The sequence below is a fragment of the Pongo abelii genome, chromosome 3, assembly GCF_028885655.2.
Source record: "Pongo abelii isolate AG06213 chromosome 3, NHGRI_mPonAbe1-v2.0_pri, whole genome shotgun sequence".
Classification (NCBI taxonomy): Eukaryota; Metazoa; Chordata; class Mammalia; order Primates; family Hominidae; genus Pongo; species Pongo abelii.
The window spans coordinates 48,036,829-48,059,854 of NC_071988.2; the positions used below are offsets into that span (position 1 = coordinate 48,036,829).

At 35.7% G+C, this 23,026-nt stretch overlaps 1 protein-coding gene and 1 pseudogene across 18 annotated transcripts in view; both read right to left on the reverse strand.

The window, feature by feature from the left end:
• FRYL (FRY like transcription coactivator) overlaps positions 1-23,026 on the reverse strand; it is a 276,985-nt gene that overhangs the window by 75,269 nt on the left and 178,690 nt on the right. For all 18 annotated transcript variants that reach the window (XM_063723410.1, XM_054553891.2, XM_063723409.1 and 15 more), the window contains 12 exons: positions 22,768-22,876; positions 21,101-21,187; positions 17,851-18,022; positions 16,949-17,081; positions 13,811-13,918; positions 9,678-9,915; positions 8,606-8,791; positions 8,048-8,134; positions 6,157-6,425; positions 3,192-3,384; positions 2,277-2,401; positions 334-391 (listed from right to left, as the gene is read on the reverse strand). In XM_063723410.1, the coding sequence (XP_063579480.1) occupies positions 334-391; positions 2,277-2,401; positions 3,192-3,384; positions 6,157-6,425; positions 8,048-8,134; positions 8,606-8,791; positions 9,678-9,915; positions 13,811-13,918; positions 16,949-17,081; positions 17,851-18,022; positions 21,101-21,187; positions 22,768-22,876 (1,765 nt within the window). The remainder of the gene's footprint in view (positions 1-333; positions 392-2,276; positions 2,402-3,191; positions 3,385-6,156; positions 6,426-8,047; positions 8,135-8,605; positions 8,792-9,677; positions 9,916-13,810; positions 13,919-16,948; positions 17,082-17,850; positions 18,023-21,100; positions 21,188-22,767; positions 22,877-23,026) is intronic.
• Positions 1,577-1,675, reverse strand: LOC112133341 (U5 spliceosomal RNA; annotated as a pseudogene).

Genomic DNA, 23,026 nt, shown 5'->3' on the forward strand with positions numbered 1-23,026 from the left:
AGTCTACGAACACTTTCATGCTACAAAGGCAGCGCTGAGTAGAGACAGTATGGCCTGTAAAGCCGAAAATATTTACCATCTGGTTCTTTGCAGAAAAAGTTTGCCAACTCCAATCTAGACCCTATTTTCTGCCCTCACTTAAGTTAAAGCAATTTTTCATCCGTTTTACATAATGGGTTTCTGCATAAGATCTTCTGGGGGGAGGGGAAGTGTCTGCATCTTAAAAAGAAGAATACACTAGACAGTCTTCGTAATTTCTAACTTTTGATATAACATGTAAATATGGCAGAAAAATGAATGTTCACTAATACAAGGCTGCAGAACACAGCTCACCTCTGGCCTTCTTTCGAGTGCTTCTTTAATTATGGGATGTAATTCCTCTATTAGTTCCCTGGAAGAAAAATGGTACATATTCTATTAATAGCTACACAGATATAATCTGACACATGTAAATATGTAAAAACATGATGCAAACTGACAAGTGTTAATTCGAATCCTACTGTTTTAAACACAATGTCTATTGTTTTATTTGGTTTGTAAAATAACACATTATATTATAGACTATTTGGAAACCAGAAAAAAAATGGTATAGGCCCCTTATTTTAATTAATAGAGGGAATACTACCAATATTTTTATTCAATCAGTTTGCAATCCACATATGTTTTACTTAGTTGAAACTGTTTTATATAAAATGGTATCCTTTTTTATTTTTTGAAATGGAGTTTCGCTCTTGTTGCCCAGGCTGGAGTGCAATGGTGTGATCTTGGCTCACTGCAACTTACGCCTCCCGGATTCAAGTGATTCTCCTGCCTCAGCCTCCTGAGTAGTTGGGATTACAGGCATGCACCACTATGCCTGGCTAATTTTTTGTATTTTTAGTAGAAACGGGGTTTCTCCACGTTGGTCAGGCTGGTCTCAAACTCCCGACCTCAGGCAATTTGCCTGCCTCAGCCTCCCAAAGTGCTGGGATTACAGGTGTGAGTCACCGCGCCCGGCCTATTTTTCTTTTCTTACACTAACATAGTTAATTTTATATGCCAATAATTAATTCATGATATTCGAACACAGGGTGGGGTACCATAATTTTCCTAGACATTTTCATTTATTAAAGCATCATTTTATTTTATCTAATTTTCTCTTACTAAAAATATTGCCTCTGTGAACAACTTTGTACATTTTTCACTGTTTCCATTTCTATCCCCATATGATTAATTTTACAAATTAAATTAATGGGTCAAAGGGTATGAACTTTGTAAAAATTATAAATTTCTCTTTATTTATATTTTGATTTTAAATTGAAAATGTGCCTATTTTAAGACTGGGAAAATCTGAAAAAACACAAGAAGAAAAAAATCATCCACAATTTAATCATGTATCGAAAACTGCTGACATTTAAAAGTGCCTCTGAATTGTTTCTAATTATGAGAATTTAATTATTTTAAGTTGAGATCACTTTTACATCCTATTTTTTTCAATTAGCAGAACAGTGTCTTTATCTGTCATAAAATCTTTTTCCAAAACTTCATTTATAAGAAATGCTATCCCATACCTATAGATATATTACAATTTATTAAACTATTCTTTTTTTACTTATTTTTATTTAAATGTTCCTCTCTATGGAAATCTTTAGCAAAAGGCAAAAGATTTATACAATCTGAAGCGAAACCAGAGTATTAACCTATTCCCTGGTTGTACAGGTTATCTTGGAGACAAAACATCAGATACCATTCTCATATTAATTGAGGAAATTCTCAAAAGAATAAATTATGTGCCCAGGAGACAACAAGGCAGAACTTCAGGCAAAACTGAAGAATTTGCTTCATTAATATAAAAAACATCACGAATGATATCAAACATCTATGTAAATACTTTTTGAAAGATACTCTAATTCTCTTGGATAAGAAGCGGGAAAACTGGCGTTTTAACTACTAGACCAAGATTACACATTAAAAGAATGACTACATAAATAAATATAGTAGGAAAATATTAAATATTTATATGGCATTTCATTATTTCTAGAACATATAGGTAAGTTTTAATCTGCTCAATCAAAATGAGGAAATAAAACTTCCAATAAATGTTAATGTTTGGATTTTAATGTTAATCCATGTTAAATGTTACATGGCTAGTTAATTGGTGAAGGCAGGCCTGGTATGTGACCATCCCAATAAGCACTCTGCTTGACCCTACCACACCTTCTAAGGACCCTACCACACCTTCTAAGTAGCACATTTATTCTTTTAGGACATAGAAAAAAATGTATGAACATAGTTACCTAAAAGCTCCTGGGTTGGTCCTGCCAAGACCTAGAACAAGGGATTCTGTGATTTCCATGCTCTCAGAGCGCATCATTGGAACTATGTGCTTAAACAAGGATGAAGGGGATGGGATGCCAATAATCTGGAAAAAAAAAAATATTGTATTTATAACAGCCACTAATGATACTATGTCCAATTAGATAATCTGAGATTTCAGTAGTCTTAGGTCAAGGATAAAGGACAGGTGAAACTTTACTATGAATGATACCTCAAATTTCACCTCTGGTGTACATAACTTAAAAGGTTAAATAACTTGTCCAATGGCTTAATGCAAGTTCATTAACAGAACTTGGGGCTCCTAATTTCTTACAGACACTTACGATCATATAATAGGCTGACTCCCTTCATCAGATACTCTGTACCTTTTGGTCCATGAACATGAAGAAAACAAAATGACTTCTAAAATAGTCATCAGTGTTAAAGTCAGACACGCTGGTCTTAAGTTTTGTCATTTTCATGAAAACTAAACCACTGTTCTTATCAAGTACCCTTTAGATCACTACATGATTTAGGGAAATTCTAGAAAGGCGTTTAATTATTTAAATGATTCCTTTTGGGTTCTGTGAAGTGTGAGAACTATAAAAACTGGAATATGGGAAAACAGGTATGACAATTTCTTTAAAAATATTGAGCATGATAAACTGAATGAGCACGGGTCTTTCTTTCCAATGGAAAACTATGTACGTATTATTGATTCCAACTAGGAATCCATAAAAACAATGATGGGCTTTCTTGAGGTATTTTCCTTTTTGCAAGTAAGTAATACACTTTCAACTGAGTTACTTTATTGTCCATAAAAAGAAATTTTAAAATCTTATTTTTATGGGGCCATTCAGATTTCATACATCCAACAGTGGATCTGAGAAACTTACTTTAGAATCAATGCTATAGCCGCTATCTGGGGTAGACGCCAGCGTCTCAGGAGGAGAACATCTCACAGAACCTGCAGATGTGGAAGATGACGATGTTGCTGCACTGCAGCAAAGGATCAGATAGTTTCTCCACAGGCCAATGTATGAGTCACTGCTTGTGGTGGTATTTACTTTCTTAGCATTGATGGGGCTACTAAGGAAAAAAAAGAAAAATAGGCAGATATGAATAACACAACATGTTTTTAAAAGTTTATTTTAACTAATGCTAAATTTCTTTCTTCTTTTTTTTGAGACAGAGTGTCACTCTGTCACCCAGGCCGGAGTGCAAGTGGCACAATCTTGGCTCACTGCAACCTCCCCACCTCTCAGGCTCAAGTGATCCTCCCACCTCAGCCTCCAGAGTAGCTAGGACTACAGGTGTGTGCCATCACGCCCAGCAAATGTTTTGTATTTTTGGTAGAGATGAGGTTTCGCCATGTTGCCCAGGATGGTCTCTAACTCCTGAGCTCAGATGATCTACCTGCCTCGGCTTCCAAAGTGCTGGGATTACAGGGGTGAGCCACCGTGCCTGGCCTAATGCTAATTAGAGAGATGGTTAGCATAAGGTTTTTATTACTGGTACTGTTTTTGTGGACTGATATCAATGAATAAAGTACTGGATTAAAAATTAAAATATGTTACCAGATCATTTTAACATTATTATTCCTGTGATAAAAGTTAATATTTTATTGGGCCATATTTTATAACTTACTATCCATACTCAATGTAGAAAGAAAATAAAATCAAAATCACCTTTAATCCCACATGAAAATAAACACTGCATATTCTATATATCTTTAATTCATATACATGAATCATAAGTGCATGAATACATCTCTTTTAATTTATACACATTAAATGTTTATTTTGTATCTACTTTTTAGACTTATGTATTTTTCACCTCTCTATGTAAATTAATATACTTCTGTGACATTATTTTGATTAACTGTATGCTATATCAATATAAAGTATCATATTTTATATAACCAAAGTTTTGTTGTTTGACATTTTGGCTAATAGCAGTTTTTCCCTGTTATACACAATACTATACATTTGAATATATGGTTAATTATTTTCTTAGGTAATTCTTGAAAATGAAATCAGAGTCAAAGAAGATACATATTTTCAAGGCTTCTGCCAAATTTCTGTCTTGAAAGATTACATCAATAAAATATTTTGAAACAATTCCATAAATCTTTCCAAATATCAAAATTATGTTAGAATTGAGAACTGAGAGCAAAATGAAAGAGGAAAAATACAAATATATAATCCTTGCCTTCAACAAGTTTTGTAATATGTTAAGGTAAGTAATACAAACACACCACTTCGTTAATTCAGCAAGAGTATCATAGAACAATGTCCTAGTATGTTAGAAAATGATCTAAGCACTGGTAACATATCAGTTAAAAAAACTGTCAAAAAAATCACTGCCCTCACGCAGGCCATGGGAGACATACAATAAAGAAATAAATAAAACAATGTCAGATGGTGCTAAGTTTGATGAAGAAAAATAGAGCAGAAAGGGGAGATAAAGAATGCTGGTAGGATATGGGATTATAATTTAAAATATGGTAATTAGGGAAGGCTACTTAAGGTCATAAATGGTATGCAAGGTGGCAAATGTCAATCTTTATTTAAAAAGTAACATCCAGACCAGGTGTGGCTGCTCACAGCTATAATCCCAGCACTTTAGGAGGCTGAAGTGGGAGGACTGCTTGAGCCCAGAAGTTCGAGATTGCAATGAGCTATGATTACACCTCTGCATTCCAGCCTAAGTGACAGAGTGAGACCCTGCCTCTTTAAAAAAAAAAAACAACAAAAAACACAACACAAAACAAAAAAGAAATCCAATACTCAATACCTGAGAACATATATATACAATTAGCATGTATATGTAGAAATACCAAATATATATATATATTCAAATCCAAAAGTAAGAAGGACTACTCTGGGTAGGAAGTTTAAGAGATTTTCAAAAATAAGATTGAATTTGAACTATATTAGATATGGATATGCAAAAATTAAAAAAAAAAAAAGATATCCTACGCTCATGTGAAGAAAAGCTCACAAAATGGAAACTACCAACCACACTTAATGAACTCTGAGGGGATAATTTGGTTCCAACATTGAAAGTATTGATAGAAAGTAAGAAAAAAGGTACAGAGGGAAGTCAGGTTTGAAGAGCCTTTAATGTAGGCCTCAAGTGATAGGTCAATCCAGATGCTGGGTTTGCATGGGCAAGTTATATGCTGAGAGGACTCATTCCATTCAATGTGATCAATGGTGTACTCTGTAAGGAGAAATCAGGAACCCAAACCCAGATTCAAAAATTCTCCTCTGTATTTAAGAGCAAAAAAAAAAAAACAAAAAACAAAAAACAAAAACAAACAAAAAAACAACTAACTGAAATTTATAATGACCTTGGTCAACTCTCCATTTCATCATCAGTTACTCCAAATCTTTACCAACATCCTCAAATCTCCTACTCAGTGTGTTATTACCACTCCCCACCAGAAGGTGGCCTTCCTTATACTGTCATCGGGAAAAGTAAGGCCACTGAGCTAAGTTTCGCTCTGCTTCTCACCCTTTATCTACAAACTTCTGTACCTACATCCATACTCATCCTTAGATTCTTTCCTAATTTTTTCCCTTAACACAGATTCGATGGACACAACTATGTACCAAGTACAGTGTTATTAAGTAAATTAATAATTAAAATTTGGTGAGACTGTATTACATGAAAAGGATGAAGAAGTTATGAGACTATGTCCTTGACAACATTCTTCTCCCTCCTTAAGACATCAATGCAGTATCACATATTATTTATGGGCCTTCCAATCTGTAATACTTTTGAATTTTTCAAATAAATACATATGAAAGCTGACAGGCTATACATTTTTAAATTTACACTAGGAAAATAACTTACTTTATATCGACCTGAGGGGACAACAACTGAAGTCTTGTGTATGCAAACATCCAAGCATAGCTCACAGCTGTAGAGCAGTGTTTAGGAAGATTTTCTTGCTTTAAAAAACTGGAGAGACTTATAATCCATGGGTCTTGGCCTTGGGTCACATGTGCAAATATCCATATGTGTGATGGACTAATCACATCAAACTGGTGGCTAATAGGAGAAGAGTTCCATTCTGCTAATGTTTGTAAATCTATCGAGCTAGGGCAATAGAGCAAAGTAGTCTATATGGAGAGGAAAAAATTGATTATTAGACATTTCAATAACTTTGAAATTTTACCATATAAATTGCTTTAAACTGAAAGTGGTGTATTAGTAGTTTCTAAAACAAGATAATATAAAGTCCATGGTAGGTTGAAGGGAGTAGAGAATTCCTGAAACTGCATGTAAAGTTTCTGTATGTGCATACATGTCTTTTTTTTGGAGAGGGATTCCACTGTTTTCATTATTCTCAAGAGGACTATAAACCAAAGAAGTTCAGGACCACTATTTAAGTAATTCTTGAATAAATATCCAAATTTCATGGTATACCAAAAGCTGCTAGAGAACTAAAGAGTGAACCATTAACTTTCATGTTGACCTCTATCTATGTATGTGTGGAACAGACTCATAAATGAGCTCTTCTCCAGAGGTATATATTCTTAACTACTTGTTCAATATTTGAACTCTTATACTGAAGAGATAAACATTTATGTTCAAAGAAAAGTATATTAAGCACTGCTTTAGGCACCAGAAACAAGTCATCTGTTACTCTCTTTTTGGAATAATTTGTAATTTATGGTTAATATCTAAAACAAAATGTTTTGAATTGTATAGATCCTTTCATAAAGTAACTAGAAGAGAGGCTTTTGAAAGTTCTTATCACAAATAAATAATAAACACATGAGATGATGGATACACTAACTATCCTGATTGGGTCATTATACAATATAGACATGTATCGAAACATCAAATTGCACCCTATAAATATGTACAATTGTGTCTATTTAAAAATAAATAAAAATTAAAAATTAGTTTTTTAAGAAGTTTAGCATCATGGTAGCATCATGGAGGGGGGGAATTGTACAGATTTCTAATAATCTCTTAGGCTTATAAAATCTTATTACCTCCCTTGGCTACATATAACTCATGAATTATAAGAATCAGGTGTTATGCGGCAAGCTCTTAATGTTATGCATTAACCTCTTGTCCATGTATTCTAAAATAGGAGGAAATATTTTTAAATAGTAAGATTTCATAGCTATTCTTACATCAACTTTGGAATCTTAATATATGACCTTTTACCCCACCAAGACCAAGCAAGAAAGTTTGCATAAACTTTGTTAGTAATGTGTTTGTGGACAAAGTGTTTCTCTCCATTTTAATGAGTCAAATTACATATGACATGGTATAAAACACTATGTACTTAATCCACTATACTTAAACTTATATGATACACAAAAAACAGTCGCCAAAAAAGCAGGGTGTAAGTTTTTGCTTTGAGTATCACTATTTTTTTCCCATAGCATTTTAACAAGTATTTCTATCTCATGAATATTATATGCCATAATAAACAGCAAACGGTAGCATAAAGATTCAATTTAACAGAAACTTCTTAGATTGGAAGGATTAGAATTTTACAAACATTAAACTATTTTTATTTCTATGTAGAAGAGTACTTAACCAAGTATAAATGAATGTCACTTTTTAAGTACTACTCTTAAGCATTTTCTAGTTTTCAAAAATACTTTCTAACACATTACATTTGTTAAGGAAGTTATTTTATGTATGCACATGTACATGTATACATATGTGTCTGTCTTAAGTCTCAAAACAAGATTGGGTAGAATGAAGTCACTGTAGTTACCTGATCAGCCCCAGTGAGATGTATGAAGCTCTCAAGAATGGATGGGCTTAGCCTGTCCATCACATCTATGGCTAATTCATCATCACCCTGTAAAAAAGACATCATATGTCTAAAAAAATTAGGAATGTTTAAGCAAAGTAGCCAAACCCAAGTAAACACTAAAAATTCACTTCAGCACTATTTTTTTTTTTTTTGAGACGGAGTCTCGCTCTGTCACCCAGGCTGGAGTGCAGTGGCGCCATCTTGGCTCACTGCAAACTCCGCCTCCCTGGTTCACGCCATTCTCCTCAGCCTCCCGAGTAGCTGGGACTACAGGCGCCCACCACCACGCCCGGCTAATTTTTTTTTAATATTTTTAGTAGAGACGGGGTTTCACCGTGTTAGCCAGGATGGTCTCGATCTCCTGATCTTGTGATCCGCCCGACTCGGCCTCCCAATTGAGAACGGTAGGTTAGTTTAGACCCATGGTAGTAACCTACCTACATGGGATAAGGATGGACAAAGAGATGGTTTTTAAGTACTTTCATTAGATAACCGAATGAAATACCTAAATCTTACCTTAGGTATTTCCAAAAGTGCAAATAAAGCCCGTATTTCTCTAAGGACACTGACGGCTAGCCTCCTAGTGGCAGGTCGACTGCTACAGAGAATGACAAGCGCAAAGCCTTCAACCACATGGAATACGTTGGAATATGGGCTCCTTTCCAGAGGAGGGGGATGAGAAGCTCCATTAGCTACACCATGCTTGAAAAACAGAAGTTAAAAATAAAATAAAAAAATGTATGTACAGACATTCCCGAAAAACAATAAAAAATAAAGCAAATCATAGTGATTATGACTATAGGTCTGCCTCAGCTCAAGCAATTTAAATAGCATGTATTTTATAAAAATGGAATAGTGTGCACAGTGAAAACATTTCACTGGCAGTCTAAATATGAATTCTGTACCTAACTTCTATCATTCTCTGACTATTTTGTAACCTTGGAACTGACAATTGCTCTTCATCTAATTTCTATGTGGAAAATGAGGGGACTGTAGTGTATCTTTCACACTCAGAGTGTGGACCAGCAGCCTGGCAATACCTGAGAGCTTCTAAGAAACTCTTGAAACTCTTTCTTAGGGCCCTGTTGATTTGTATGCTCATTAAAGGTTGAGAAGCTAGGTTGGCTTCAATGGCTCGGGTCTAAAATTTCAAGGTTCTATGATTTATACATTATCATAAATCAATGATTTGAGCATCTTTACGGTTAAGGAGCACAGTTACTGTCTATGTGAAACAGGGACTGGTGACATGGATAAAACAATCAAATAACCCAAATGGAAGACTACCAAAAATTTATTGTATTGGCCTTAAATATATTGGAAACAACCTAAAAGTCAGCTGGAATTATCTCTAATTTCTATGCTCATTAAAAACCCAAAAAAGATGATTAGAAAAGTTAGACACATAAACACTATATATTCACCACAGGAACTATGGGAAAGTTCAGTTTAAGGGATTAGGAACACATTGAGAGTGAATAGAACTAATAATACTTTTAGTGTTTGATAACGTAAATCTGTATTAAAACCATTATTGGTCATTTAGCACTGACCACATACAAAAGGACAATAGAAAAGAATCTGGTACCTGAGTGTCCTGGTTTTTATTATGCATTTGGGCTGCTTGTTTCCACTGATTTATTAATTGTACCAACATCTTTACGGCATTATCAAGAAGCGTGGGATGGACATCAGTCACTTCACGAACAATAAAATAAACAAATCCTGAAAGAACATCCTCCCGCCAATCTGGAAAATCAAGCATTAGTGCCTGCAGAGTATTGAAAGCCAGAGCACGCAGTTCTTCATCCATATGAATTGTGAGCCTACCAAGAACAAAATTCCATTAGCAAACTTCAATACCTTTCAGTTAGTTTTATCATCTGAAACTTAAAACTATGACCTTAAAATAAATGTCCTCTTAGTTGTTTTGTAAGAAATACGAAGATAGCAACCAATGATCACTTTTTCATGCTATATTCAACTTTATGCTAGTTTATACTCTTATTTGTTTAAATTCACATATGAATCTATTCCCATTAGTTGGTGTTTTTACTATAATCTGAATAATAAGTTTGATACAAATGACATTAGAATTCCATTTAAAATCCTTTAATCCTTAAAATACTGTATTGTTATCTTATAATCAATCAAAAATGATATCTAATCATACGCTATCTTAGCACTATCGTCACATTTATTTAATCTTTGCTATCACTGGTAAGAACACGATTTATCTCAATCATTCTTTTTTTTTTTTTGAGATGGAGTCTCGCTCTGTCACCCAGGCTGGAGTGCAGTGGCATGATCTCGGCTCATTGCAAGCGCTGTCTCCTGGGTTCATGCCATTCTCCCGCCTCAGCCTCCCAAGTAGCTGGGAATGCAGGCGCCCGCCACCACACCCAGCTAATTTTTTGTATTTTTAGTAGAGATGGGGTTTCACCGTGTTATCCAGGATGGTCTGGATCTCCAGACCTCATGATCCGCCCACCTCGGCCTCCCAAAGTGCTGGGATTACGGGCGTGAGCCACCACTCAATCATTCTTTATATGCACTGAAGTTACAGTTAAATATAGGATGGCTGATTGTGAAGAAGGATATACAACAAATGAAGATGGAATCAATGCAACAGAATAATCATTGAAGGTCAGAATGAGAGTAAATTTAGGAGTAATATCATAAATGGTATATGCCTAGAAAAAAAAATAAGGCTGAGCTCAGTGGCTCACACCTATAATCCCAGTACTTTGGGAGGCTGGGGCGGGTGAATCACTTGAGGTCGGGAGTTTGAGACCAGCCTGGCCAACACGATGAAATCCCGTCTCTATTAAAAATACAAAAAAATTAGCCAGGCGTGGTGGTGCACGCCTGTAATCCCAGCTACTCAGGAGGCCGAGGCAGGAGAATTGCTTGAACCCGGGAGGCAGAGGTTGCAATGAGCCGAGATTGTGCCACTGCACTCCAGCCTGGGCAACAGAGCAAGACACCATCTCAAAAAAAAAAAAAGAAAACAAAATGTGTTGACTCAGCACATAAGTTCCTAAAGAGAGCTTAAGTCTAAACAAATTAGGAGATGCTATATACAATCTGCTTTTAAATACATCAAAACAATATGGGGCTTTGAATATAATTTTAGTTACAGAAGTTTACCATAACATAAAAGAGAATGATAAACAAGAAATTTTTTAAAAAAATTGCTACAGTAGTGGGAGCCACTATTATATAATAATATTATATGAATAAAGAGTTTCTGATTTGGGTCTGAAGAGAATTATGTTAGTAACTGACTACAAAGACAAATGTACCAGAGTTAGAAATAGTCTGAATGAATAAGGTAAGTACGTAATATTAAACACAATTACATGCTTGGGAAGCTGGAAAAATGGAGTTATCCACGATAGAGGCAGAAAGTTGTGTGGTTTAGGAGAAAGGAGATATAAGTATTCACCCTGCTGAACTCAGTTCTAGTCATCACGAAGCCAACTTTCAACTGACAATGAGACTAAAGAGAAGATGTATTACAGCTAGACAGACTGAGGAGTAAGCAACAAAGCAGCAGCAGTTCCATCAGCACATGAGAAATAAACAGGGTCAAATGAAGCATCTCTAGCCCAGTATTCTGTCTCTAATAGTGGCACCAGGAGATACAATATGGGAGAAGAGAGTGACAGTCCTCAATGATGCTGACTTTAAAGGTTATTTCAACATTCCTTAAATCCATGAATACGTAAACATCTATCTTACTCCTATCTGTGTGATACAGGGTATACATGTGTGAGTTAACTGCTCATTGTACAGAGCAGAATAACAATAAAGCTTGGTTAATTAAAGGCAGGGGAATTAATTAACTTTCCTTAGGGACAGGATACAGGTCTGCAAATTTACAATGCATCTTCATTTTGTTTGTTTGCTTCCTTTATGGTAAAGTAAATAAGATTTAGACAGCACAATTCCAAATGATAAGAAGAGAGGAGAGAATAGAACAGACCCTGGGATCTTCCTTTCCATTGAGGTAAATTATTAGTAAACAAATATCATAGGAGAAAGAAGCAAAGTGAACAGCAAAGCAAATTGTCATTCACTATTCAGCTGTCTGCTCTTTTACTAGGCTGTCCCATCCCTGGCCCTCATAGTTACAGTTTCATTTTGGTGGAAAAGATGGGAGATCTACTCTTGTGGCTCAACAACCACAAAGATGTAGATGAGTTATGTTGAAATAGGAGGAGTAAGAGCAGAATTGAACCATAGTTGTTTACTGCTCTCCCAAGGAACAGTGTCATAAATAATTAATGTTTCTTATTTCCAATGCTGGCATGAAGAACTTTGTAACTCTGCAATCTAATTCACAAAAAATTTAGGAGACTGTGCGAAGGGAACAAATTTATATAATGCAAAGTAACCCCTTTCTTTCACAATAATCACAGGAGACATAAAATCTCTGATCACAACAGGCAATAGTTGAGGATAAGGTAGTGCCAGGGTGTGTGAAAAGCTAGGAAAGTGGGGAGAAAGGATTGCTGGAACAGTCTATTAATTGTCTATTTATTATGAATTTAACTTACACCTAAGTGATAAATGCCCAGCAACAAGTAAACACCTTTCAACATAGTCAAATATTGCTGCTCTGCTATAGTCATTGTATTTGTTTTTTTCATCTAGGACAGGGGCTGGCAAACTGTGGCTCAAGGGCTAAATCCAGCCAGATGCTTATTGGAATGCAGTCATGTGCACTCTATTGTCTATGGCTGCTTTTGTACTATAATGGCAGAGATGAGTATGTGTTTGCTTGTTTTATTGATACACAACAGTTGCATATACTTCTGTGGTAGATGTGATAATCTAATGCATTCAAATAATTTGTAAAGATCAAATCAGAGTAATGAGGATATCTATCACCATAAATACTTGTCTTTTCTTTATGTTAGAAACCTTTAAATTATTCTTTTCTAGCTATTTTGGAATGTACAACAGATTATTGTAAACTACAGTCACTCTACTGATCTACTGAACACTAGGTCTTACTTCTATCAAACTGTATAATTGGACCCATTACAAGGATCATAATGATCTGCAAAACCCTAAAATACTATCTGGTACTTTCCAGAAAAATGTGCTGATCCCTTATCTAGGGAATCCCTAACTACATCAGCAAAGCAGTTTTTCAACAGGCTATCGCCTCAACTTAGAATTAGGAGCTAGTATTTAAGTTTGGTTGTCAGGTTATTTACTCATTTTACAGAGCTATGACATGCCTAATAAAAGAGAGAGAAAAATTTAAATGCCACAGTTCTGCCATAGGGGGAAAAAAAAAGCACAAATGAGACCTGATTACCACTAGAGATACTAAAGAAATGACTGTAAGAGTAAACACAATAATTAATTGCCTACCTGGGAATTACCATACACTGATAATGCCCATATGTTAAGGGATAATGTGTTACAGAAATCCCAGGAAAGGATACTAGATGGAAAAATAGGGAACTGAAAGATAGGATTTGTGGGGGGAAGCTAGAAGAATTTGAGAAGTTAAAAATTAGTGAGGAAAATGTGTTTAACAACAACAAAAAAAGACAAAATGGAAGCTTAGAAAGTAAATCAGACAAAGGATTAGAAATGTCTTTATCATCGCCTTTTTAGTGATAACAGTAACAAAGGTATATTAGAAATATAAAGGAGCAGAAGACATAAAACCTAACATAGCACACAGTAATTCTCATTTACCTTGCTAACAATTCAATCAGGTCAGTTCTACTCATACCGTCAGGAATCAACCTTGGAATCGCAGCAATACAAGTTCTAAACAAATCAATCTTGGGTTTTCTTTCCCCCCTGAAAAATACAACAGGATTTAATAAGAAACATATTACATATGCTAGACAATGAAATCAAACTTGGAAAAATAACTACAGAAAGTGGGAGCCCTCCCCTAAAGTTTAATGTATTTAATATTAAAAAAATACACATAAATCCTGTAGATAATTATTAGTCTATATATGGACAAAAGAATACAGAAATAATTCAAAATAAAACCAGCAAACAAAAAGGTTTTCAGTAACTAGACAACAAGCATTACAACCATTATTACATGACAAATATTTAAACAGATTATAATTAATCTTATTAATATTTAAGATGATTAAATATTTAATATTTAGCCTCCCATAAATAATATTAAAATAATAAATAACATTGATATCATTAAATAACTAAATACTGGTTATTTTGGGGGGGGCCTATAAAATTAGCCACATCGTTTTCACTTAATATCTTCCACTAACAAAGGTCTTAGAAACATTCATCTCATACATAGGTGTTTATATTGTTTGTTCTTGTCCTGTATGTGACACACACACATAAATACACATACTTAAAATTTAATGTAATAAAATGAGCCAAGTTTTTGAAAATCCTGGTACCTCTAGAGGCTTAATACAATTTAATTTTACTATATTTTCTTCTAGTTATTCAATAATTTTATTTATTTTAAATGTCTAACCTCTTAATATACTGGTTTTTATTTTGGTCTGTATTTGAAGGTAAGGTCTTTTAAATTTCTTTCATCTAAATTGTTCTTCAGTTGGCCTAATAAAATAATCCTTATGTAAAAGAATTTGGATATTCTCAGTGTTTTGGGTTTTAATTTTATTTTTTATTTTTTTTTTGAGATGGAGTTTTGCTCTTGTTGCCCAGACTTGAGTGCAATGGCGTGATCTCAGCTCACTGTAACCTCCGCCTCCCAGGTTCAGGCGATTCTCCTGCCTCAGCCTCCCAAGTAGCTGGGATTACAGGCGCCTGCCACCACGCCCAGCTAACTTTTTGTATTTTTAGTACAGATGGGGTTCCACCATGTTGGTCAGGCTGGTCTTGAACTCCTGACCTCAGGTGATACATAAGCCTCGGCCTCCCAAAGTGCTGGGATTACAGGCATGAGTCACCGTGCCCGGCCTTGGGTATTTGTTATAGTGGCAATGGACTCACTACCTCCTTTTAGAGATTTCATATAGTCAGTCCTCTTTTTACATGGTTTCAAAATGCATGAATTTCAGTTACCACACTTTAGTTAAATAATACCAGTCCCCAAAAAGGCAGTTCAAATTTAAGCTACCATACATTAAGTAATGGCATAAACAAACTTTGCTTTGGTTCTTTGGTCCATAAAGCACCACGCACATCATAATCACTGTCATTTTCCATCAAGGCTGTCAGTGATTGGTCAAGGTGCAACTGTTATTCAGTTCATACACAGACAGCAAAGTGTGCAATGGTGTTGCCTCCTGGTCTCCCAGGATAACCCACATGACATTTTACAAAAATAGATAATCAAAAGAGGGTATTGGCTAACAAAGAGGAAGTACCACAAAGAAAGAAAAAGTAACATCACTGTGTAGTGTGTTCTTATAATTTTATGTTGCTTTGGCACCCATTTTAAATATAAGTTTGATTTTCTCATACCAGAAATAGGGCTCAGTCATCCTTGAGACAGTTCCCAGTTCTACACCCCACTCCATCCCCCAGTTCTTTAATGTGGTTGATTCAGGTATCTGTCTTACACAACTTCTTCCTGGTAATCACCTCCATACGGATACCTAGATGCAGGCTACTTGACTGGCCCCACTGACCTGCATACCCCACATGGACTATGCAGATGTGCTGCAGTGACCACCTCTCAGGCACAGCATGACCTCCTGAACTCATGGCTGCTTGCTTTCAATCCACCAATTAGAATTCCCCATAGGCAACTGTTTGGATAACACCCTCAACCCAAAAAAGGCATTGGCCCATGGGCCTCTTTCTCTCTCTCTCTACACATGCTTCCTGACCTCCATGAGTGTGGCCTCCACATGTGCAGTGTCCCCCACCCACCTGTAAGTAATAAAATCTTTATTGCTATCTTGCTTTTCTCCTAGTCACTGAGAGGGTGCTCTCTATCTCAAAGATCCTAAATTAAAGCACACTGAAATAGAATAGAAAGTTAATGGAGTTACAGAAGAAATACACTATATAGGTATCAGAGGAACTGGGTGAAAGCAAAAACTTACTGACTAAATGTGGGAAGTGGTTGTGGTGAAAAACAAGATTTCCCAGAGGAAGTAACATTGGCAAAAAACTTCACATTAAAGAAACTCTCAGAGATATTAGCATATAGTAGTACATAATAATTGTATATTAAATACATTTAGAGATTAAATATCAAATTTGGTATTCTAAGACCTATAATGCAAATATTAATATCCAGAAGAATCTCCTCCCTTACAGAGAATATGTAGATGTTTTCTAGCAAATAAAATAAGTTATTGCCACAACATACAGTTTCCTGAGGAGGAAGTCCCTAACAATAAGAAAAAAAGATGCAGAGATGACAAATAATGACAAGGCCCTAGGGGTGGGGTGGGATGAGGTAGTGTTTTGAAAAAAACTGTTCATATGTTATTCCTCTCTATACCCCTTAGTTCCTAGGAGTCAAAAATAATCAGAGTTCAGATTTTCAGGATTTTTTTTTTTTTTTTTTTAAACTAGGGCTTTGGCAGTAAAAGCATTTATTTGACATAATAAACCAATCATGCCCACATACATCCGGGGTACCTAGGATTCATATTTTGCTCACGGAGTAAGTGTAGGGCCTTGTCACTGACAACACACCTGACTGGGATCTAGAGTGAGTTTTGCTATCTATACCAGTTTGACAGCACTTTAAAGAATAAAACTGAGTGCGTGGAAGGAATCACTGTATTGAAAACTGCAACAGATAGAAACATGGAAGAACTCCAAAGACAAAGGAAGGAGACAGGTAAGCAAGAACCATCCATACTGTCTTAGGAAAACTGAAATAGCAATGAAGGAACATAATTTACTACATACGTAATCATGTCTTCAGGCTCCTTATTAGACATCTGCACACTGGTCATACACATTGGTCTCCCAACTTCTTTGTCCAAATGTCTGAGGATGCTATCTAATGCTTTTCTTACTTGAGGATAGTAAAGTGACATTCCTAGGGGAAAAAACTTCAGTTATAAAATATCTGAAATTAGATAAAGAATACTTACTTTCTGTAATAAAAGCCTATTAATCTTTAAATGATATATTAGCTTATTGTTGCCACAAAAGGGGTTTCAACTGTGACATATTCTTCTCCCTGATGATCAGCTTCAGTATACTGGACTAATTGGAGAAATTATGTGAAAATTATGCAGAGGACTAAAATTAAGTTGAAGAAAGGACAGAATGCAGTGAATAGGATCCTGTGATAAAGATTTAACTGGAAAACTCTTAACATGAAGACTCATGACTATTACCAAAAAAACGTATTCATTGTGGGCTGAGCACGGTGGCTCACGTCTGTAATCCCAGCACTTTGGGAGGCTGAGGCAAGTAAAATCACTTGGGGTCAGGAGTTCAAGACCAGCCTGGCCAACGTGGCAAACCCCCATCTCTACTAAAAATACAAAAATTAGCCAGGCGTGGTGATGCACGCCTGTGGTCCCAGCGACTTGGGAGGCTGAGGCATGAAAATCACTTGAACTCAGGAGGTAGAGCTTACAGTCAGCCAAGATTGCACCACGCCCTCCAGCCTGGGCAACAGAGTGAGACTCTGTCTCAAAAAAAAAAAAAAAAAAACAGAAATATTCATTTTGTACAGCTGTATATACTAGAGAAACCGTATTAGGCAAATTTATATACATTTTATATTTGATCAGACTTTTATAAAAGAATATGAAACTGCATTACAAAGCAACTTATTTAATTTCAGTTAAACTAACCTATGACTTTTGCTTCTTCATCTGTCAAGGTTTTATTGAGAAATATTTTCTTTACACGAAGAGTATTTCCTGAGGGAAGAATAACTCCTGTTGTTGGCATGGGTGGTTCACCATCTTTCTGCTGCAAACTGTCTGCTATTACAAGGAAGACTCTGAGGCCTATGTTCATTCTCTTCAAAGGAAAAAAATTCAAAAGGAAGAGATGAGTATCATAAATTACGGTTTTTGCATGTTAGAAATATTTCATCAGTAACATCAGAGTTGGGGGGTGGAAGGAAGGAAGATAGAAGGAACACTAACCTTTCTGTCCAACATTTTTAACTAGCCCAGGCATTAGAATTTGCTTTAATATCAAATTCCCAAATGCCACTCACTCACTTCTGAGGTCGACCAGCTTCCTTATTGTCTCTAAGGCTTATAGCAATCCTCTTCCTCAACTCTCCTATCCTCCTATGGTCCCGTCCCCTCCCCTTTCTAGGCAAATGACTTGTCTTCTACTTTACAGAAGAAAAAAAATCACCAACTTTCCTCAATCTCTCATTACAAATCACACTAATCTAGTTATACCTGCACCTCTTCTCCCTCCCTTTTGCTCTTGGTATAGTGAGGGAGTGACAGTCTTCCTAGTTGTTGGAATCCCATCTGTTCTTGCATGTTTGGAAACATTACAGCACCAATTACATACACCTTTTCTTTCTTGCATCTTCAACATTTTCCTTTCAACTGAATATATCCCATTTCTCTTAAGTATACTGCTATCTTAATGGAAGAAACTTTCCCCAATTACTTCCCTGAAGCCATTCTCACTCATCAGTTACCATATTGCTCAAAACAGTGGGCCTATTTATAGTATGCTACTTGATTTTCCAGCAACATGGACAAGGTCAAGTACCCTTTCTCTCCTGAAACACTCCCTTCCTTTGGTATCTATGTTCCACTTCTGGCTGTGTCACCTTTATCTGCATTTCAGGTTTGGCCTCCCTGACCTGGGTATTAAATATTAGACTGCTTCAAGGCAACGTTCTCCTAGGCTGCCTTCTCCTATTATCATGTATTACCTCCCAAAGCAACTGCATATACTTACATGGCTTCATTTACCACCCATACCAGATCACCCACAAATTTTAAGCCTGGCCTCTCTCTGAACTCAGACCCTCAGACCCATCTGACATCTCTTACTTGGATGCCTCTACCTGGATGCCTCAGGTTAGACATGTTCAAATCAAATGCATGACCTTGCCCCCAGATTTGATTCCTTCTTAATGTTTTTTTCTCAGTGAATGCTCCTCTGTCTGCACCACTACGATCCAAGCCCAAGCTGTCATTATCTCTGATCTACACCAGTGGTCTCTCAAGTGGGGTACACACATCCCAGTGGGTGTGCAAGGTAGTTCAATGGAATATGGGAAGAAAATAAAGCTCTTATTTAAATATATATATATCTTATCTAAGTAAGATTAAAAGTTTAAGCTTCACTCTTCTTTATATATGACATAGTACTGGTGCCCTCCCTTAGTCTAAGTATCAGACAGTCACACGTCACATAGTCAAAGACGACACCTTGAAAGACGCAGAAAAGCTCCACAATGTAGCTTCACTTATACATTCTTCCAGTGTATTGCAATTTGCATGTATTTGATTAAATGGGCTAATGGATAATTTTATCTAGCTTTAACTAAACGAGCTCTTACAAAAGTCCTTGAAAAGAAAATACAGATCCAAGAAAAGAAAATACAGATCCAAGATAATCCTAACGAAGTAAACCTAATAAATAACAACCACCACCCCCACAGAAAAAAACCCAGCAGAACTGATTTTTTTTACTCCTAGTATGAGAACTTCAGTAAGAAAAAAACTTACTTTCAGAAATAAATTTATTCAATGGAGTGAATATTTTCTTAAAATGGATGTTCAAGAAAATATCTTTTGTTTCATAATTTTTGTTGCTGGAAACCATTTTTGTTGGTAGAAACCAAGAAATATATAAATAAGAGCTTTATTTTCTTCCTGTATTCCAGTGAACTACCTTCTACACCCACTGGGATACATGTACCCCCAACATGTTAAGTATGTCAGCTATACAAACAATCATGTTTGCCCACTTCCAAAATCTGGAAATAATTATTAAACTATCTTAAAAATATTACAAATGAAAAGCTGCATTACCTTTCCAACTCATTTGTTAACCATATAAACACATACCTTAGGATTTGACTATGTATAGGATCAAGATACTAATTTAAAATAAATAAGAAAAAAAACAGATAACACCTATTTTGCCTTTTTATATTCTCAAATGTAATTAGATTCTAATAAAGAATTAATTTATGAAATATTTTGAAAAATCCTGAAAATCTAATGTCTAAAGAATGAATTAGAGTTTACTAGTGAATAATGAGACCATGGAAGCAGGACATAACATTCACTTTTTTAATGTTGATTTTTTTTGGCATGGGGGAAATGAATTTTTGTTTTTTCTATAACACCTTGAACAGTGCCTGGCACATTTCAGGTGCTCAATAAATGTTGAATGAATGAGATTTATTGAAGAACACCTTAAATATAAATAATGTGAAGTAAAAAAAAAAAAAACAAAAACCAACAAAAAAAACCTGGGCACGTTATAACTTCCAGGAGCCAGCTGAGCTGACTAACCTGATAAAATTTTCCTTTCTTTATTCATTTTTTTGAGACAGAGTTTCGCTCTTATTGCCCAGGCTGGAGTGCAATGGCGTGATCTCGACTCACCACAACCTCTGCCTCCCAGGTTCAAGCAATTCTCCTGCCTCAGCCTCCCTAGTAGCTGGGATTACAGGCATGTGCCACCACTCCCGGCTAATTTTGTATTTTTAGGAGAGACGGGGTTTCTCTGTGTTGGTCAGGCTGGTCTCAAACTCCCGGCCTCAGGTGACCTGCCCGCCTCGGCCTCTCAAAGTGCTGGGATTACAGGCATGAGCCACCGCGCCCGGCCTCTTTATTATTTTCTACCATGCTTAAACACCATTATTTCACTCCAGCCTGGGCAACAAGAGCAAAACTCTGTCTCAAACAAACAAACAAACAAACAAACAAACAAAAACTATTATTAAACCATTCGGCCAGCTATTAGAAAGGTTAAGTAACTTGTCCTGGATCACAGCTACTATTAGAAGTAGAGCTGGGATTTGAACCTAAGAGTTCTGATTCCAGAAATCATGCTCTTAAAAAAAATATATAGGATTTTATATTATTACATTATAATTTTTTTTACCTCTGGATTAATGGTGAAAGTTTTAGTAGATTTTCCAACACTGAGAAGATCAAATATTATTTCTTTCATTGCAAAATCCAAGCGTTCCTTAAAAAAAAAAAAAAATCCTTATAACTTGCTACTATGTGTTAGGTATCATGCTGAGAATTATAAATATAATATACAATGACAACAACACAGGTTTGTGCCCTTAAAAAGTTCATAGCTGAACAGAAGAAAAATACATATGAATTAAGGTCAAAATACATGATTATAAGTATATTATTTAATTATCAAATGATTTGTTTAATACTGAAACCAACAGAATAAAGTTTTAAACATTCATTCACCAAAATCATATTAAATTCAAAGTGAAAGAATTCCCAGGGTGACAATGAAAGGAAGTCCCAAGACAATAGCCAGGCAGCAGGCCTAGAGAGCAGAGAGTTCATACTGGGTCAGGAAGAATGGGGCTTTAGGAAGGAAATCTCCCGGGGGGCGGGGGGAAGTTAACTAATAAGATTAACTGATGTTTGAAAGGAGTTTTATAATTCTGGTGGAGTGCTGGAGGAAGGTAACTAATTCAAGGGAGTGGGTACAATTCTGGAAAAAAAGAAGAGATGCAACCTAATGTCACAAGTTTTCTGAACACTTGATCTAAAGCACAATTTGCTTTTATTAATCTTACTGATACCCTTATACTTATCTAATTATCATTACTTTTGTACTCTAGTAAATAACAATGTACTAATTCTATTTAAATATTCTTTATTTCTTCACTGTCAAAAATAACTGAATTATGGATCATCTAGATTGTTACAGTTTCAGATGAAAGAGAATGCAATTAATATTCTGGAATCACAGCATTTTCCCATGTTGAGGAGGTAACCTTACCTATGTTTCTCCAAGATGGATGTCCCAAAAGGAAATGTGACCAAAACCTTGTATTGGCTCATTAACACCCATTTATCCCCCTCTAATAATCCTTCCTTTACTGCAGAGGCTAGAAAGCTAAACTTGTACTTCCCAGGATCCCATGTAACAAAAAGCTTGAGGATATAATTTAAACCCTGCCAAGTGATACACTCATGTGAGTCTCTTTGGGAACTGGGATATGTAAAGAGGAGGAGGAAGACAGGGAGAAATGAATCTATTTTACTGGTGAGGACCATAGCAGACGCAGCATGATTCTGAAGCATACCCACATGTGGTGACTTCCTTGTCTGGCGGCTGTTTTATTTTGGCCAAGGTAGCAGCTTCCTCTTTGTCGTTCAGACTAGAATTCATTTCTTCAGCCCTACTATAAATTCTTTGAGCTATCTATGTTCCTTTTGAGATCCCTTTGGGTTTAACTAGCTACAGTGGAATCTATTATCAGTACCTAAGAATCTAGATTAATGTAGACTATGAAAATAATTTTCTAAGAAATTCTTCAAGATACTGAGAAGGTAATTAGTAAATGCACTAACATTAGGATTATGAGATATGTTGTTTATCCCTCTTCAATTAAAAGTGCTTCCACCTGTGGGTCTTCTTTCCATCTACAAGTGTGTAGATTAATGAAATAAACTTATTCAATGTTGTGTTACTATGTTTTTAGATGCATAAAAAATTTCAAAGCTCCAAGTGATTACAATAGATTACTCTAACAATTTATATACATACATACTATGAGGTGAAGCACTCACCTGAGCAATGAACTGAATAATCTTCACAAATATATTGAGAGGTGTGTCACGAGGAACCACACTTCGTGAGCCTTTTGGAAAAAGTGCTGACACTATGCTCATAAGACGACTACAGGGAAAAAGATCTAGTCATAACGAGATCATAATATCAACAGCATATTAGCAAAAAATTCTTCCTATTCTTCATAATATATTGACAGAATTCATATTCCATCCACAAAGTATAATGGTTACTAAAATTCCCAATAGTGTGTTTTTT